Below are 19,088 nucleotides of genomic sequence, written 5' to 3'. Positions count from 1 at the left end.
CGCTGTATAGCTGAATCGTCTTAGATGCCAAGAATGTAGCCACAATAGTGCTTCTGTTTTAAAATTAACTCATAACGTTTTAAAAATAAAATCGCTGAAGCACTTACAGTCGTTATTCAAAATTAGCTACATCAAACTTTGATTTAAAAGTTTTTCTAATTGTAAATGAAATAAGAATTTTGGAAAAGTTAGGCTAAACCTACATTTGATTCTGTCATCCTCTTTAATAATAATAACAATAATAACATTTATTGGTCCATCAGTATTGCTTAATTTGTGAAATAACTTTGATTTTTGTTAAATAATTGATATTTTTATTATGAATTTCCATTTTGACAGTAACCTAATTTATTTGACGTTTGACCGTAATTATTTGTTTACCATTAAAATCCCTCAACCTGCGCTCATGATTCTAGTATTGGTATCAAAAACTGGTATGCCGCACATCAAATATCAGTATGAGGCGGCACGGTCAACCATTCTCGATCACCCTGTATATTTACAACCTTTTGCGCTCTAGAACACGCCGTCCCTATTTTTTAATTATGTTCTACTGAATTTCCATTCGCTGACTCATTATAGATAAAAAGTCAGCGCTTGCTAGACCTGGAAAAGTCCACAGTTATCGATCACATCCTGTATATCATGAATAATTAAATGTATCCACTTACGTGGCCGCGAGCGCGGGGCAAAACGCGTTCGGAGTCAAAGAAACGGGTGACCGCCGCCACTTAGTTGCGCCCTGAGTCACGCGTTGCTCAGCGCTGGGTTTCCGTTCGTCGGATTTTTTTTCAGAAACCTCCACATCTGCCGCGCGGCTCTCTGCGATCCTCGGTTTAGAAGGAGTTCGTGGAAGCGGCAGATGTGTAATTTTAGATCTGGTGAACAGGGCCGATCTCAGTTTTGCACGTAGACAACTAACCAGGGTTGCCAATGCAATTTCGATCGACGGACTAACTTGGTTTCACACTTTCCTATTGTCTCCAGCTCTCCGACATCGTGAACCTGTGGAGCCCCAACGGCGAGTTACCCCTGGACCTGGCCCTCCGCAGCCACAACGAGAGCATAGCGCGTACTCTGGTGCAGCACAACGCGGACATCAACATCCGCGACAAGGACGGGGACACCCTCCTGCACAGGGCCATCAAGAAGGAGGACTCCTTCTCGGCGTTGTTTTTGCTCGAGCAGAACTGCGACGCTTCTCTGTCAACGAGGTGAGGATGAAATCAGGATATTTTTCTTAAATTGAGAATCGACCAGTTGACGATCGATAATTGTTGCACCTTATTGTGTGAATTGTAGCATAAGCGGTGCGAATAGAAAAATTGGGCATATTCGAGAATTGATCTACTTTTGTCTTTCAGGAACGAGAACGACTCTGCTCTACACCTGATCGCCGGTGCCAACAACATCGACGAATGCGAAAAGATAGCCGAGAAGTTAATAAACAAAAACGTGAATGTGAACTGTCAGAATCGGCAGGGGTAGTAAGTTTGCTTTTATTCACTTAAAATTTATCGTGGCTATAAAAATCTGGAAGTAGGTTCTGTTATCGACATAAATGTACTTGTTATTATCCTTTAATGCTCTCACAAAACTATGACATTTTTTGACTGTCAGAAGTTCTCTAAGGTTGACTGTGAAAAAAAAAATGGTATCCTTAGATTAAAAGTGATAAATCATGTTTTAATTTATAAAAGATTATTCAACAATATTTACAACAATTTTGGTTTATTCGCATTAATATTAAATACACAGTTTAAAAAGTATTAAAATTAAATAAACTATTGAAACTGCCACTACCCTCATTCTTGGAGCAATTCTCAAAACTGTCCACAACGCTTTCATTAATACTCGTAGTTATATTTTTCAGATGTTAAATCAGAAATGACAACGGTTCTTCGTTTATCATTACCACTACCAATATTTAGTATTCTTTTCGCAATATTTTCTTTATTCAAAACTTTTGAATAAAAAAAGTGAGTCTTCAATGTAGCCTTCCGCCACAGTGCTCGTTCTCCATCCTCTGGAAATCCACAAATTTCAAGGAAAAAAAAATCAAGAAGTTTCCGAGATTATTCATTCTCGGTATTCATTTTTTCCGGTCTGAAACACTTTTTTTCAAAGAAAATTTCTACTTAGGAAAATCATCGTACAGAATTCTGTCGGTGATCATTTTTTTCTTTTTGACACATACTCTGGTGAAATAAAAAAATCTGTAATCACAGTTCAAAAATGCAAAAAAATAAAAAATGACTTGCAACAATGAATTTTTCAGTAATTGTTGTGTAGGGGCCGGGCAGGATGGTTAGTTTCACAAAAATAAAAACTACTTCAATCTTCAAAGTTGTATTTTCCTTCTAACATGAACCTTAACTACATGTGTCTTAGTGTTGCCAGATAGAAATTTCTGTCAACAGTAGGAATGTAGCCAAAAAACAGGAGATTTCTTTTTTCAACAGGAGATTTTAATAAATAGGTATATTTTTTTAGAGGAACACAATATGCACAAAATATAGCAAAATATATAAATGTAGGAGTTCGTTTAATAGTTTTCAATTACATCGGTACGTCACGTGATTTGACAACTGTCAGTTGTCAAAATGATAAATCCCGGAATCCCGCTGAAGTATTCTATTCTGTTAGTAGTCCAAGCATTATAGAGAAATGCTAACAGAAATTATTACCTGAACAAAAAAAATATGACCGTATAGAAAATTAAATTTTAAATTGAATTTCTTATTCTTTAAACTCTATCCAAAATGGCGAACATGGTTAAAAAAAATCGCAAAGTTGCAAAAAACGGTTTTTCTAAAATAACTTAAAAAATATAGCACCTATTGAAAAATTTTAAATGAGAAAGTTGTAGGTTTTAAAAAGATCTACCGATTGATTTTTTGTAAGTATCGATTGCTTTGTTACTTTTCGAAATATATTTAAAAAACCGTTAAAAATCTTCTCTTTTCTCTTCTTCTATAACTCGTTTACATTTACGTTCCCATATTTGCTATTTACTGCAAGCATAGCCCGCGGCAAGCCAAAAAAGCACATTTTTGAAAAATTTAAAAATATTAATTATTTTTCGAGATATATCGATTTTTTGAAAAAAAGGCGCTGTCGAAGATTGGCTAGATCTTCTCAGCGGATAGCCCTACAGTAACGATTTTCAGTTTATTTTCTTCGTAAAGAGTTATATTATCATGCTGTTAAAAAATGTTGACGATTTTATTAATTTTAAGGATAAAAAAATGACTGAAAAAGTTTCACTTTTTTTGGGTTTTTTTTTTTCAAATAACTATTTCAATTTTTATTTTATGAAAATTACTTTTAAAGAGAGAAACTGCTGACATTTTTTCACGAATTAAAAAAAAATGTTTTTCTCTGGAGCCGAGATAATTTGTGTATTTAAAAAAAATTTTGAGGACGCAATTAACATTTTACAGCGATGCGCTTGATGAAGGTTAATATTGAATACTTATATTTTCAAAAAAAATAGTAGGATATGTTTACTTGATTTTTAGTATTAGTAATTGAGTAATAAACTGAAGCGTGCAAGCGCTGAGTGCGTCAGCTGGACCGGACGGAGAAGTAGGGGGAAGCGGGGCGCGCTCGCTCTGAAAACTGATGACGTGCAGTCTAAATGTCTCGCGCTTTCAAAATCTTTGATATCTCGGCTTCTGGATCACGTACAAAAATTCTTTTGAACTTAATCTGGGGTAGCTAAACACGAAATATTATAGTCATTTTCGCCTTAGAAGCAAAATAGTCCCGTAAATGTTTAGTTTTTATTTAATTTAAATTTTTTTGTATTTATCGTCATTTTAATAATTAATACAGTATTTTTCGTGTAATACCTTAATTTTCTTGCTTCATTAATCATACTGACGTTGTACTCGTCTCTGGCTTTTTAACAATTACTTCATCATTTCAATAATTAATTAATTTTGGTGTAAAATAAGTTTAAAGAATTTAATTTATTTATAAAAATATTTAATAATTATACAACAATGTATAAAATATCTATAAAATCATTACAATGAAAACTAACAAGTATCCTATATAGATAAAATTATTTATCGAATGAAATTCTTCTTTTCTTTGTCGGATTGTCTTTTCATTCATTTTCTTGTTCGTCGTCCATATTTTCGTGAAGTATAATAAAAAAAAAAAAAATGTAAGTTAAATGAAAACTAAACAATTACGGGATTATTTTGCTTCTAAGGCGACAATGACTATAATATTCGTGTTTATCTCGTCAAGCTACCCCAGATTATGCACAAAACGATTTTTGTACGTGGTTCAGAAGCCGAGATATCAAAGATTTTGCAAGTGCGAGCCATTTAGACTGCACGTCATCAGTTTTTAGAGCGAGCGCGCGCCGCTTCACCCTACTTCTCCGTCCGGTCAAGCTGACGCACTCAGCGCTTGCACGATGTTAACCTCCATCAAGCGCATCGCTGTAAAATGTTAATTGCGTCCTCAATTTTTTTTTTTTAAATAAAAGAATTATCTCGGCTCCAGAAGGTCGTAGAATTTTTTTTTAAATTCGTGAAAAAATGTCAGCAGTTTCTTTGTTTAAAAGTCATTTTCATAAAATAAAAATTGAAATACTTATTTAAAAAAACATACCCAAAAAAAGTGCAACTTTTTCAGTCATTTTTTGATCCTTAAAATTGATAAAATCGTCAACATTTTTTAACAGCATAATAATATAACTCTTTACGAAGAAAATAAACCGAAAATCGTTACTGTAGGGCTATCCGCTGAGAAGATCTAGCCAATTTTCGAGAGCGCCTTTTTTTCAAAAAATCGATATATCTCGAAAAATAATTAATATTTTTAAATTTTTCAAAAATGTACTTTTTTGGCTTGCCGCGGGCTATGCTTGCAGTAAATAGCAAATATGGGAACGTAAATGTAAACGAGTTATAGAAGAAGAGAAAAGAGAAGATTTTTAACGGTTTTTTAAATATATTTCGAAAAGTAACAAAGCAATCGATACTTACAAAAAATCAGTCGATAGATCTTTTTAAAAGCTACAACTTTCTCATTTAAAATTTTTCGATCGGTGCTATATTTTTTTAGTTATTTTGGAAAAACAGTTTTTTGCAATTTTGCGATTTTTTTTAACCATGTTCGCCATTTTCGATCGAGTTTAAAGAATAAGAAACTCAATTTAAAATTTAATTTTCTATACGGTCATATTTTTTTTGTCCAGGTAATAATTTCTGCAAATTTAACGTTAATCAGTGACAGAATGCTTGGACTATAGGCCCAGTTCATATAAACGCGAATTGCGAATTTGAAATTTAAATATGTACATGAACTGGGCTACAGAAAATATAACAGAACTGAAAATATTGACAAGTGACGAACACAGTGCCGTTATAGAGAACAGTCTCGTACTAAAATATTCTTATTCTGGGGAAAATTAGTATAATCAACAGAACATTTCATACATAAACTAGAAGAATAGACATTGAAACTAAAAACAGGAGATCTCATAGTGAAAACAGTAGAACAGGAGAGTGAGAGTGAAAACAGGAGATCTGGTAACACTGATGTGTCTTAACCTTATAAAACATATTCTCGTCCTCCTTCTCTTTTCCCCACTTCCCTAACTCACACTCACACCAACAACAACGGGCGGCAAGTTTAAGTTCATAATAAAATGCCTACAGTTGAAAATTTGTTTAAATTAAAAAAAAATCATAAACTGATTACACCATTCAATTCTACGGAAAAAATACAAAAAAAAACTGTGTCTCATTGTTTGACCCAATTTTTGTACAGTATTGCTTGACATTTAAGTCAAATTACAAATGTGTACATACGAATGATAAATTATCTCTGGACTCTGGATGATTTGAGATTTCAGCAGTACAAAGTATTAACTGCAAAGTCTACTGTTGACGCGACGAATTTTAAAATAAAATTGCATATTTACATTGCCACTTTTTTCGCTCTATCCAATGGCGTCAGCAATTTTTGCAATCCGACGTTTCATCTTCGAGGGGCCATCATTGGGTTAATTTTTTTTAAATACATTGCTGCTATTTTTATGACAAAATCTAAAGTCATTTTTAATTCTGAATTGGATGATGGATCGTAATCGCTTAAAAAAGTTTTTAGCCATCATTTAAAATTTTTCCTGACTACGGCACTGAACGCTTTCAAAATATCTATTGAAGGAAATCATAACAGTATAAAAGTCAATACAGCACAAAATATCCAACAATTTCTTTTAATAAATAATTTAAAAAGTTGTACCTAATAAAAAAAATAATACGAATTTATGAAATGTGAAATTAGTATTGCTAATAGTAGTAAAAAAAAAATTGTTGGCTATTTTCTGCGGTATTGACGTTTACGCTGTTATCTTCATCCAACAAATATTTTGAAAGCGTTCAGAGCCGTACTCAGGAAAAACTTTAAGTGATGGTAAAACAAGCTAAAAACTTCAAGCGATTACAATAGTAATATCATCTAATTCAGAATTAAAAATGACTGTAGATTTGTTCATAAAAATAGCAGCGACGTATTTAAAAAATTAACCTGACGATGGCCCCTCAAAGATGAAACGTCGCATTGCAAAAATATTGACGCCATTGCATAGAGCGAAAAAGTGGCATTGTAAATATGCGATTTATTTTAAAACTCGTTTTCAAATAAAGCCAGAAAATAAATTAAAAAGAATTTTACAAAATTTCGGATCTTTCCGGATATCTCCGGAACTACCCGCAATTTTCAAACTTTCCAAACGGCATATAAAACACAACTATTTTCTAATCTGAACCACCCCGTATCTCTTACCGTTTCGTAGATCCTAATGCTATCCCATCCTTATCTTAGACACTTGTATATCTATGAATTCATCAAAATTAAAAAAAAAATAAGTACACTAATCGATCCTAAGGAAAAAAAATTATTGTTTATTTTATTTATTCACTATTCGTCTTTGTTATAGTTTTTGGCAATACTGTACAAAAATAAAATTTTGGGTCAAACAGTGAGACAGTTTTTTCTTTTTCTTAGCCGGCTGTTATAGTCGTTATCGTTTCTTTCTGTTGCTAGAAAAACCGCAAAAGATAACGTCTGGAAACGGTGTAAGGATTTAATTATGTAAATTGTATAGTAATCATTTAGAATTATTATTTTATATGGCATACATTTGCGTAATTACGACCTAGCCCTCGGTCACGTTGGTATTTATACGAGAGATAAGCTTTTTTACGACCCCTCTTAATTAAAAGGGGCTCGTCGAAGGTCGCTGGGAGTGTTTACATCGGCTGCACATCTCCCCTTTCGCTTTTAATTAGCTTTATAATGTCTTTGTCTGCAGTTTTATTTACATAGGGGGGAGGGGTGGGTTAATGTCGCTTTTTTGTTCGATGAAAACAAGCGAACGAGCAAGGGAAAGGGCGACCTGATGTTCCGATTTCCGATATATTTTCCCCGTTTGTTTTTGGTTGGAACTGATCGAGGTTTTTGCCATGAGGGTGTTTTGATATACGAAAATGTCTGAAATTATCGGAATATGAATGAAATTTGGTATGGCCAAATATTTAAGGGTGATAGTCCAGTCACTGGAAGGCGAAAATAAGACGAAAGCTCCCAATTTTTTCGGTTAGCATGGATTTTCCTGAATATTTGCATACAAGCTCATCTGACCCCCCACTTCAAAAGTCATATTGTCTAGATGTGTGCTTTTTTCTATTTGGGGGTGAAAACTGCCCTTGTACGAAAAAAATGCGAAAATCGCAGATTTACGTATTTTAAATTTCCTGTCATGTTTTTTTAATATAATTTATGAGATTTAATTACTTTTCAACGCTTAAAAATCCTTAAAAACTACCCTTCCATGGCCAAAAAAATAGAAAAAAAAGTTTTTAACAGTTTAAAATATTGTTTTGGTGCATTCACAATGTATTGCATTTCTTTTGTTATTTATTAGAAAGCTTACGACTCATTACAAAGNCCTAAGGAAAAAAAATTATTGTTTATTTTATTTATTCACTATTCGTCTTTGTTATAGTTTTTGGCAATACTGTACAAAAATAAAATTTTGGGTCAAACAGTGAGACAGTTTTTTCTTTTTCTTAGCCGGCTGTTATAGTCGTTATCGTTTCTTTCTGTTGCTAGAAAAACCGCAAAAGATAACGTCTGGAAACGGTGTAAGGATTTAATTATGTAAATTGTATAGTAATCATTTAGAATTATTATTTTATATGGCATACATTTGCGTAATTACGACCTAGCCCTCGGTCACGTTGGTATTTATACGAGAGATAAGCTTTTTTACGACCCCTCTTAATTAAAAGGGGCTCGTCGAAGGTCGCTGGGAGTGTTTACATCGGCTGCACATCTCCCCTTTCGCTTTTAATTAGCTTTATAATGTCTTTGTCTGCAGTTTTATTTACATAGGGGGGAGGGGTGGGTTAATGTCGCTTTTTTGTTCGATGAAAACAAGCGAACGAGCAAGGGAAAGGGCGACCTGATGTTCCGATTTCCGATATATTTTCCCCGTTTGTTTTTGGTTGGAACTGATCGAGGTTTTTGCCATGAGGGTGTTTTGATATACGAAAATGTCTGAAATTATCGGAATATGAATGAAATTTGGTATGGCCAAATATTTAAGGGTGATAGTCCAGTCACTGGAAGGCGAAAATAAGACGAAAGCTCCCAATTTTTTCGGTTAGCATGGATTTTCCTGAATATTTGCATACAAGCTCATCTGACCCCCCACTTCAAAAGTCATATTGTCTAGATGTGTGCTTTTTTCTATTTGGGGGTGAAAACTGCCCTTGTACGAAAAAAATGCGAAAATCGCAGATTTACGTATTTTAAATTTCCTGTCATGTTTTTTTAATATAATTTATGAGATTTAATTACTTTTCAACGCTTAAAAATCCTTAAAAACTACCCTTCCATGGCCAAAAAAATAGAAAAAAAAGTTTTTAACAGTTTAAAATATTGTTTTGGTGCATTCACAATGTATTGCATTTCTTTTGTTATTTATTAGAAAGCTTACGACTCATTACAAAGTTGTAGTTTTTGAGATATTCGCGAAAAATGGCTCAAAAACATACATTTTTTGGGCTAAAAATGAACATGTTTAGGCGCAAATAACACACAAATTTGTACAAAAATTCTTTTAAAACATTTTTTGCTTAGAATTCGTTCCTCTATCGAATCGTGAGGTTATTTTTAACAAAAAAAATCCCACCCTCCAGAAGGGGTGGCATCCACCCCTAGGGTAAAAGCACACATCGGCACTATATAACTTTTGTTTCTTGGGCTATTCCCTAGCTACAGTTCAAATTTCACGTCAATCCATTCGATCCGAAAAAATTGGTAGTCAAAATGCTTCAGTGGCTGGACTATGATCGCTAGATACGGCCTTACCCGCTGACATTTCATGACATACATTTTTCGAAGTTAGATTTCTTGCGGTCTATGTTATATAAACGATGCGCTTTCATCGATTTCAACAACAGTGCAATTCTGATGTAAAATAATAAAATAAAAATTCTACATTACAGTATTCATAACCAACCTAACCTAAAAAAGTTATGTCATAAGATATCACTGGATGGAATCGTAGCTGACGACCTCTTAATAACATTGTTATATTAAATACCCTCAAAACCTCACCTCTATCAAATTTCAGGGCATTACGTTGTTTTTTTTGGAAAAAATACGATTAAAAATTGATTTTAAAGAACCGTCTTTGACAAAAAACAAAAGAGGATAAGCGAATAACTGTTTAACAACCCTTTTCTCTTGTTTTGATGATCAGAAAACGAGCCTGCTGATTGGTTGAAACTACGACGTTATTTTCTTTATTCTAACCTCACTTTTCCCGTAGCACCCCCCTCCACATCGCCATCCAGGCCGACAACCGCCCCATCTTCGATCTGCTCCTCAAACAGGACTACCTGAACGTCAATCTCAAGACGGACGAGCAACACGTCCCCCTGTACTACGCCCTGCTCAAGTACGAGGCGGGCGACGACGACGGAGACTCCTACGCGGCCAGTCTGATCAGACACGACGCCCAGACCGACCCCCTGTACTCGGAGACGTCCAACAACCTGTTACAGACGCTGATCGTGAACGGTACGGAGAAGGCCGCCATATTTCTGAGCGAGCACGTGCAGAACTTGAACCACGTGAACGTAGACGGTAAATACGTCCGGATCCTGGAAGATCTTTCGTCGTAACTGTTGTTTGTTTGTTGTAGGCGAGACCGCGCTTCATTTGGCTTGTAAGAAAAACTTCTCGGAGCTGGTCCGCGGTCTTCTGAAGAGAGGCGCCAATCCGAATTTGCTGACGAACGAGTTCCGCCAATCGCCGCTCCACTACGCCGTTAGGAGCGACTCAGCGGACTGCATAAGTGCTTTTATAGGGTACAACGAGGACGTCGAGGCTGCAGGTAATGCTACACTCGAATAAAAAAAAATGTGCTAACGAAACGGGCGACATTTAGTTTCGGATAATTTTTTTTAAAGGTGGCGCCGAGGAATCGAAGACCCTGTGCAACTTCAATTCCCGGGACATAGACAGCGAAACGCCGATAAGCCTGGCGTTGAACCAGGGGTACAACCATTTGGTTCCGCTGTTGATTCAGGTGAGTACTTGAAAAAATTACCACAAGGGTAGGTCTTTGACGATTGTGTGAGAAAATCGACGGTAATCGTTTAATCTAGTCTAAAACTCTAAAAAATGCTTAAAATTTTACCTGCTCCCACTATTTTCGAGGGTGCTGAATGCGAACCTATTCATTTGGTCGGTAACTTGATTTTATAATTTAATGTAGCAAATGAATGACGCATAAAAAAAACAACCCGACTTAACATATCTTTATAAAGACAGATAAAATTCTACGTAAACCCTCAAAGGTCACACTAGTGCGAATTCGCACCACCATTTTTTTTCTGCAGCTGGAATTTCTCAGGTAGCAGTTGTCGAGGGTTCCCCCACTACGATAATTCCTTCTACAGGGTAGGAAAGTACCGATGGTCTATCTGAAGTTACGTGAGAGAGATAAAGTAAGCCATAGAAATCCATGTGATAGACAAGGAATAAGGAAATAAGATCCACTTCTTATTTGTGGAAGGGCGAAATGGGCGGTAACTATTAGACGCCTTCACTATACCCATCCTTGTCTATCACATGGATTTCTATGGCTTACTTTAACGCTCTCACGTAACTTCAGATAGACCATCAGTACTTTCCTACCCTGTATATAGCCCAAACAGTCGAGCGGTGCCACAGCTGGCCTCGGTCTGTTATTGTCGGTCAAACTAGAGAGTGTGAATAATCTGATCGATGCGAATTCGCACTCGTGTGACTTTAGTGTGGGCAAAAGTATGGCTGGATTTATATCATATAATCTAGAAATAAAGTGAATTGAAACGCAAATTTTCGATGTTTTTAACCTCATTTTACGTGTCGAGTAGACTAGAACATTGTTTATTTAGTTATTGTTAATCTTTTTCAAACATTTTTTTTTCATTAATAGCAACACAAAAAAAAAGTTGTCTGTAATTTTCATGCGAGATATGTTATCCGTAGTATTTTGGCCTCCTGATCACGAATCCGGTGTCAGAATTGAGCTATCACATCACAGGAATTTCCTATACTCAAAAAACGTGAGCAGCTTAAAAATAGCAAAAATTCACAAGCGCTAGGAAAGATACAAAAAAAAAAATTTTCTATATTCAAATGCTCGTTTATATGGTTAAGGCCCCGCCGATCGAAAGACCCCGGTCAGAATTGATGGTTCTTTTTCTAACCTCAAAAAAACGGGTCAATTAAGGTCAGATATCACGAATTTTCAAAAAAATAACAGATTCGCGCCAAATTTGGTGTACGGGGGTTTCGGGGTCGCTGATCACGGATGCGAGGTGAATTTTGCATAATTCAAGATGGCGGATCCAAAATGGCCGATCAAATTTAAAAACAAATTCAAAATTTTCGTGAATTTTTGCTATTTTTAACCTGCTCACGTTTTTTAAGTTTAGGAAATTCCTGTGATGTGATAGCTTAATTCTGACACCAGATTCGCTCCAAAAAATGGCTATATTTGAGATACCGGAAAAAATCCATATTATCATTTTATCGATAAGGGGTATTTTTTTGTTAACAATATAGACTTTGAACTTCAAAATTCTCTTTTTACTTTTTTTCTAACCATTATTTATTAAAGAAATACGAATTAAAAAAAAATTTATGTGTTTTACAAACTTAATTACATCACTCAATTTCTCGGAAAATTTTACCCCAGTTTTGGTATAAATATGTTATTTTTGTTAACAAATAAAGAAGACATAAAGTTTGAAAGTTGGCAAAATCCCAATTCGCATTAGTGTGACTCACCCCAAGTGTGACATTTGAGGGTAAAGCTAGGTTAGGTCAGGTTAAGTTCGTTTTTTAATCCATAAATAAAAACTTGACTTTATCTAATGTGAACGAGTAAGCATTTTATGGGATCCTGATGTCTTTTTCTGATCATTTTTGTAAAAAAAAATGTAAAGTTTAGTTGTAATTAGTAATGATGCGTTAAGGGTAAAGGTTAGAATTTTGAAAAAATTTTTTCTCGAAAACTAGGTTCGACTGCACAAAATAACTTCAGGTTCAAATTCATCACCATCGAAAATTGGCAAAGGCCAAAATTTCGTGAAGATTTTTAAGTTTTACTTATGCTAAATCTGGATTTAAACACTTACCGACTAAAAGTTAGGTTAGGTGAGAAAATTTAACATTACAACTGATACATAATTTTTTTTATTAAGGGAAAAGCCGACGTTAATGTACGAAACGGCAAAGACTTCACCTTGCTGCACCAGGCTATCCTGAAAGAGGATTCAAAGACCTCCATTTTTCTTCTGGATAATGGTGTCGACATTAATGCCAAGTGAGTTTGATTCTTTGCCATAACAAAAGTCGTTATACGTTTTTTTGGATGATAAACAATGATATGTCCAGTATTTTAATTTAACCCCTAGGGGGCGCCACCTGTGCCGCCTTCAGTCTCTTAATCAGTCTCTAACTCTTTTGCCCTTATGTGGGTGTTGTGGTTTCTGTGCTCATACCAACATTCCATCAAACAACCGAGAACACGGCAACCCGTCAAGCTAACGTCGTCACAGCCTTCCCATCCACATGCACACAACACTCGTTTAAAGCAATTAATTGCTTTAGCAAACTTTGTTTTCTAAAGGAACTAGAAGTTTCGCTTTATCTCTGACTAAGGAATAAAACGATACTTTAAACCCTCGATTACAAAAAAATTGCGTTAGTGAACAGACGTAAATTATTTGTAGGACTGCTGACTACGAGACGCCTCTCCAACTGGCCATCCACTGCCGGCTTGGCGACGTGGTGGACGCCCTCTGCACTAGAGGTGTCGACATGTCAGCTCCCGACAGGCTGGGCAACTGCGCCTTGTGGGCGGCCTTGGACTCGGGCCAGGAGGATATCGCCAGCATCCTGGTCAGACACGGGGCCGATACGGATTGTTGGGGGCCCGGTCCCGACGATTGTAGACAGACGCTTCTACATAGGTAGCGAACGTGTTTAAGTATGTACCCGCTACTTAAAATTACTTTTTTTTTTTTAAGAGCGATCGATGAGAACAAGGAATCGGCGGCTGTGTTCCTGATCCAGGCAGGCTGCGACTTGGACTCTCCTAGGATGCCGGGGCCCAACGGCGAAGGGGGCGAAGAGGCGAAGGACGGATCCTCGCCCCTTCATTTGTGTTGCCAGTGGGGGTTGGAGCCTGTTGTAAGGGTGAGTTTGGAGTTTGGCACAATAGTTGTGGATTTTAAAACTAAGTCATCACTTCTTTCTAAAAATAGCTACAAACAGTTTTTTTCCAAGAATTGACAAGTCATTATTAATTTTCAAATGACCAGTCATGGTGGTTTTTAAAAATGACCATATATTTTTTATAAAAGGCAAGTCAAATTAATGTTAGCTTTGAACTGAAGTTTGACATTTAAAAATGACAGTTATGAATTTTAAAAAGTAAATTTTATTTTTGAAAATAGCACTAGTGTTCTTTAAAATGTATTGTTTTTACATTTTAAAATTGACTGGTTTTTAATTTTAAAATCGACTGGTTGTTAATTTAAAATGACCAGTCACAATGGTTTTAAAAAATTACCAAAAATTTCTTAAACAGATCAGTCAATTAAAAGTAACAGTAAATAATTTAAAAAAGAGAACATTTATTTCTGAAATTAATAATAATAATGTTATTTTTAAAATCATCGATTTTTAGGTTTTAAAACTGACCAGTTGTCATTAATTTGAAGTGACCAATCATGTGTTTTCAAAATGGCTAGAATGTATTTAGAATGATTAATATTAAAATTAATAATTCAATTTAAGAACTGGATTTTTAAAATAACTGATTTTGAAAACACTTTTTTCGAGTTATTTTTTTAGAAATGATAGTCAGGTGATTGTTAAATTTAAAATGACCAATCATGTTTTTTAAAAATGGCCAGACGTTACTTTAAAAATGACTGGTCAAATTAATGTTAAAATTAACTATTAAATTTTCAACAATTTAGTGGTTCTTTAAAAATTACCAGACCATAATAATGACTAGCCAAATTAACATTAAAATTAGCCGTTCAGTTTTAGATACTGATAGTATTAGAAGTTCAAAATTTAGAAATGACTTCTAAATTTAAAAAATGGTCACATTTTTTCCTAAAGATAGTAACAGCTGTTTTATAAAATGTTTTCTTTTTACGGTGTAAAAATGAGGGGTCATCATTAATTTAAAATAACCAATTAGTTTTTTTTAAATAAGCAGGCATTTCCTAAAAATAACTAATCAAACTTATGTTTAAATTAACTGTTCTCTTTTAGATAATTGATAATAATAGCATTAAAACTCATTAACTGGCATTTGAAGTTTAGGAGTGACATAGTTATGAATTTGAGTCACATTTATTCCCGAAGATAGCAGCTGTCGTTTTTTAAATTGTTTGCTTTTTATGGTTTAAAAATGAGGGGTCTTCATTAATTTTAAATGACCAATTGTGTTTTTTTTTTAATGACCAGGCATTTCTTAAAAATGACTAATCAAACTTATGTTTAAATTAACTGTTCTCTCTCTTAGATAATTGATAATAATAGCATTAAAACTCATTAACAGACTTTGAAATTTAGAAGTGACATAGTTATGAATTTGAAAAATGGTCACTTTTATTTCTGAAGATAACAGCTGTTATTTTTTAAAAAAGTTTGTTTTTCTGTGTTTCAAAAATTATAGGTCATTATTAATTTAAAATGACTAATTATGTTTTTTTTTAAATGACCGATTACAATAGTTTTTAAAAATGACCAGACATTTATTAAAAATGACTAGTCAAATCAATGTTTACTTTAACCATTCATTTTAAGAAGGTGAATACTAAAGAAGTATTACAGGACTTGGATACTTGAAGTTTGGAATTTATAAAAATGATTTTTAAAAATCATAAATCTTTTTTTTTTTAAATAGCTGATGTTCATTTTTTAATTACTATTAATTTTACAAGTAATTTTCGAATTCATATGATTAGAAAATTAATAGCCAAAACCGTCATTTTAAACTTTTAAATTTATTAGTCATTAAAATTTTTTAAAATGACCACACTATATTTTTTTTTTAATGCAATCTATTAGAAACTTTAAGAGATAGATCAGTGGCGTGTTTTAAAGTGGTCCTTGTAGCATTAAAATTTATGACCCTTTTAAATTTTAAAAATGACCGTATCGTGATATTCAAAAAGACATTATTTTGTTATTATTTTTATCACGACTTATATATTGTTTAAGATATAGCATGTAATTTGAACTCGTAGACTTTGGTGGAGCATAGGGCGAACGTCAACAGCAGGAATGCCGAGAACAAGACGCCGCTACACATCGCTATCGAAAACCAACACCACGAGATCATATCCTTACTGTTGAGCGTGCCCGAAATCGACTTAAGCCTCAGGGACAAATCCGGCTTGAGCCCCTTCGCCACCGCCTTGACGTTTAGGAATAACAAGGCGGCGCAGGCTATTTTAGATAAGTTGCCGAGTGCCGCGGAGCAGGTACAAAGAAAAAACACCGAAATTAAGTCGTTACTCATGTGTTTTTATCTCAGTTTGATTCCAAGGGTCAGAACTTCCTGCATATCGCCATCAAGAAGGGGGACATCGAGAGCGCTTTGTTCTTACTAACCGTACAGGTCGACGTGAACTCCAGGGTGCAAGATCCCATGCTGACGCCCCCGTTGCACCTGGCGGCGAGGTACGGCAACGAGACGTTGGTGAGGAGCCTTATCCTCGCCGGCGCCAGGGTCGACGATACGGATGCTCAAAAGTAGGAGGTCGTCGCTGTAATTTTCCACGCATAAATTGTTTTTCTCGACTTTTGTAGACGTACGGCTCTTCACGTCGCGTCGGAAGCCGGCAATGCCCCCGCCGTATCGGCGTTGCTTCAGAACAGCGCCAAGTACGACGCAGTGGACGTGGAGAAGGACAACGCACTGCATATCGCTGTAAGGGAGGGACATCTGAACGTCGTCCGGACTCTGCTGACCGAGTCGTCGATAGACGCTGAGGCTGTCAATTTAAAGGTAAGAAACGCATTCTTTTGACGGTGCATTATTAACGATGGTGGTGTATGAAAACAACACTTCGTTATACAGGGTCATTTTATTTATTTTTTTATTATTCTAAATTTTTAGTGATTTTCGAAAGACTAACTTCACTAAAAGTGATCGCAGAGCAATAAAAAAAAAGCTCTAAGTTTCCAGTTTCAGGATGTAAGTACAAAATTTTATATTGTTGTTCACCTTTAAGGAATCGTAAGAAATACAACGCAAAAAATTTTTTGAAATTTTTTGCATAACTCAAAAAGTCTATGGGTTTCAATGATTTTTTTTTGGAAATCCCGCCTGTCAGCTCTTTTATTATAATTCGTCCTCTTTAATTCGAGCTATTCAAGAGGTCTGTACGATGATTTTTCGCCGAGTTATCGTCGTTCCAAGCAAAAATGACGTTTTCGGTTTTGATAATTAATTATTCGGGAACTAACGATCGCACGGAATATCTAAGCTGGGTTTTTGGAACTTCAAACTATCCTCTAGAAGACGTTCTTATTGTTTTTTGATAAAACAATTTATTTCGATGCAAGAAACTTGATTAAAAAAATTACGTATTTAAAGATTTTTGATAAATTTGAGATAATTTTACAAATAATAAGTAGACTAAGGATATTTTTGGTTTTTTTTTAACCATAAAGTGTCCCAAAGAAACCGTCAAGGGTTCAAACTGCTGCGATTTTTCTTTCATTGTGATCCGAATTATTGAAATTGTTACTTTTGTTTAAAAATCAGATGAAGGATAAATTTTGCATCTTTTATTCAATTTAAATTGAAAACGTTATTTCCTGCAAAAATCCATACGAATTTGCTTTCCTCAAAAAATGTTAATATTAAAACAAAAGAAAATGAAAAAAAATTAGTTTTTTCGAAAATTTCATCATAATCGTCACAAAAAATTGTCCTTTCCTTTAACCAGGGTTTCCGCCTTGTTTTCAAATGTCAATTTAAAAATTAATTGCAAAATGTTGTGTACCCCCCAATTAGTCGCTGTTTTCTTCCGCAAATCTCTAGCACAAATATCGTTACCATCAGCTTTAACTAGAAAAAACAAAACAAAAATTCAAAAGTAACCCTAAAAATAAATTGCACATTAATATTGCCACTTTTTTGCTCTATCCAAAGGGATCAACATTTTTGCAATCGGACGTTTCGTCTTCGAGGGGTCATCATCAGGTTAATTTTTTTAAATACGTCGCTGCTATTTTCATGACAAAATCTAAGGTCATTTTTAATTCTGAATGATATTACTATTGTAATCGCCTAAAAAGGGTTTTAGCTATCATTTAAAATTTTTCCTGAGTACGGCTCTGAACGCTTTCAAAATATCTATTGGAGGTAGTCATAACAGTATAAAAATCAATACCGCACAAAATATCCAAAACGATTAGCAGTACTAATTAAAAATAATAAAACATTTCATAAATTCGTATTATTCTTTTATTAGGTACAACTTTTTTAAATTATTGTTAAAAAAAAATTGTTCACTATTTTGTGAGGTATTGACTTTTAAACTGTTATGACTTCATCCAAGAGATATTTTGAAAGCGTTCAGAGCCGTACTCAGGAAAAATTTTAAATGATAACTACAACAAGCTAAATACTTTTTAAGCAATTTCAATAGTAATATCATCTAATTCAGAATTAAAAATGACTTTAGATTTTGTCATAAAAATACAAGTGACGTATTTAAAAAAATTTACCTGATGATGGCCCCTTGAAGACAAAACGTCGGATTGCACTAATGTTGACGCCATTGTATAGAGCGAAAAAAGTGGCAATGAAATGTGCAATTTATTTTAAAATTCGATTTCAAATAAAGCCAGAAAAAAAAGAAAACGAATTTGCAAAATTTTGTGTGTATTTCCAGATATTTCTTTGGAACTACCCGGAATTTTAAAACTTTCTAAACGGCATAGTGTTAGGTATAAAAAAACACAACTTTTCTCTAATTTGAGCCACCCGTATCTCTTACCTAGATCCTAACGCTATCCCATCCTTATCTCGGACACACTATAATATTTTAAATAAAAAAAAGTATGAATTTTTCCAAAAAAAACATTTTCAATTTATTAAAGGTAAAGATGCAAAATAGGTACTTTGCGGATAAAAAAAAATAATCCGAAAATATCCTGAATGTATTAATTATTTCTATTTGTTATTTCAAGTTTAACAAAAATCCTTAAGAGGGTTCTACAGCAGACAGGCAACCAGCAATACATTTTTATAGATTTTTTACACAGTTTGTGCAAATATGAATTAATGCGCAAATATCAGCCTTTTCTCAAACAACCAAAAGTAATTTGAGCTTCAAGCCAACTCCATTTTATAAAAAATATGTGTTAGAATGGAGGAAAGTCTGTTATTTGTGCATCGATTTATATTTAGACAAACTGTAATAAAATCTGTAAAAATATATTGTTGGTTGCCT

The 19,088-nt window shown here is 34.3% G+C and overlaps 1 protein-coding gene across 1 annotated transcript in view; it reads left to right on the top strand.

Moving 5' to 3' along the window:
- LOC108908755 (rabankyrin-5) overlaps positions 1 to 19,088 on the top strand; it is a 56,608-nt gene that overhangs the window by 33,243 nt on the left and 4,277 nt on the right. The window contains exons 3-13 of the mRNA XM_018712882.1: positions 988 to 1,214; positions 1,365 to 1,487; positions 9,869 to 10,185; positions 10,244 to 10,435; positions 10,512 to 10,630; positions 12,798 to 12,919; positions 13,329 to 13,568; positions 13,626 to 13,794; positions 15,867 to 16,103; positions 16,157 to 16,374; positions 16,432 to 16,630. Coding sequence (XP_018568398.1) covers positions 988 to 1,214; positions 1,365 to 1,487; positions 9,869 to 10,185; positions 10,244 to 10,435; positions 10,512 to 10,630; positions 12,798 to 12,919; positions 13,329 to 13,568; positions 13,626 to 13,794; positions 15,867 to 16,103; positions 16,157 to 16,374; positions 16,432 to 16,630 — 2,163 coding nt within the window. The remainder of the gene's footprint in view (positions 1 to 987; positions 1,215 to 1,364; positions 1,488 to 9,868; positions 10,186 to 10,243; positions 10,436 to 10,511; positions 10,631 to 12,797; positions 12,920 to 13,328; positions 13,569 to 13,625; positions 13,795 to 15,866; positions 16,104 to 16,156; positions 16,375 to 16,431; positions 16,631 to 19,088) is intronic.

This window comes from Anoplophora glabripennis, unplaced genomic scaffold (assembly GCF_000390285.2).
Source record: "Anoplophora glabripennis isolate ALB-LARVAE unplaced genomic scaffold, Agla_2.0 scaffold446, whole genome shotgun sequence".
In the NCBI taxonomy this organism is placed as follows: domain Eukaryota; kingdom Metazoa; phylum Arthropoda; class Insecta; order Coleoptera; family Cerambycidae; genus Anoplophora; species Anoplophora glabripennis.
The sequence above is the reverse complement of the archived record's forward strand: the minus strand, read 5'-3'. Positions and strand labels throughout refer to the sequence as shown.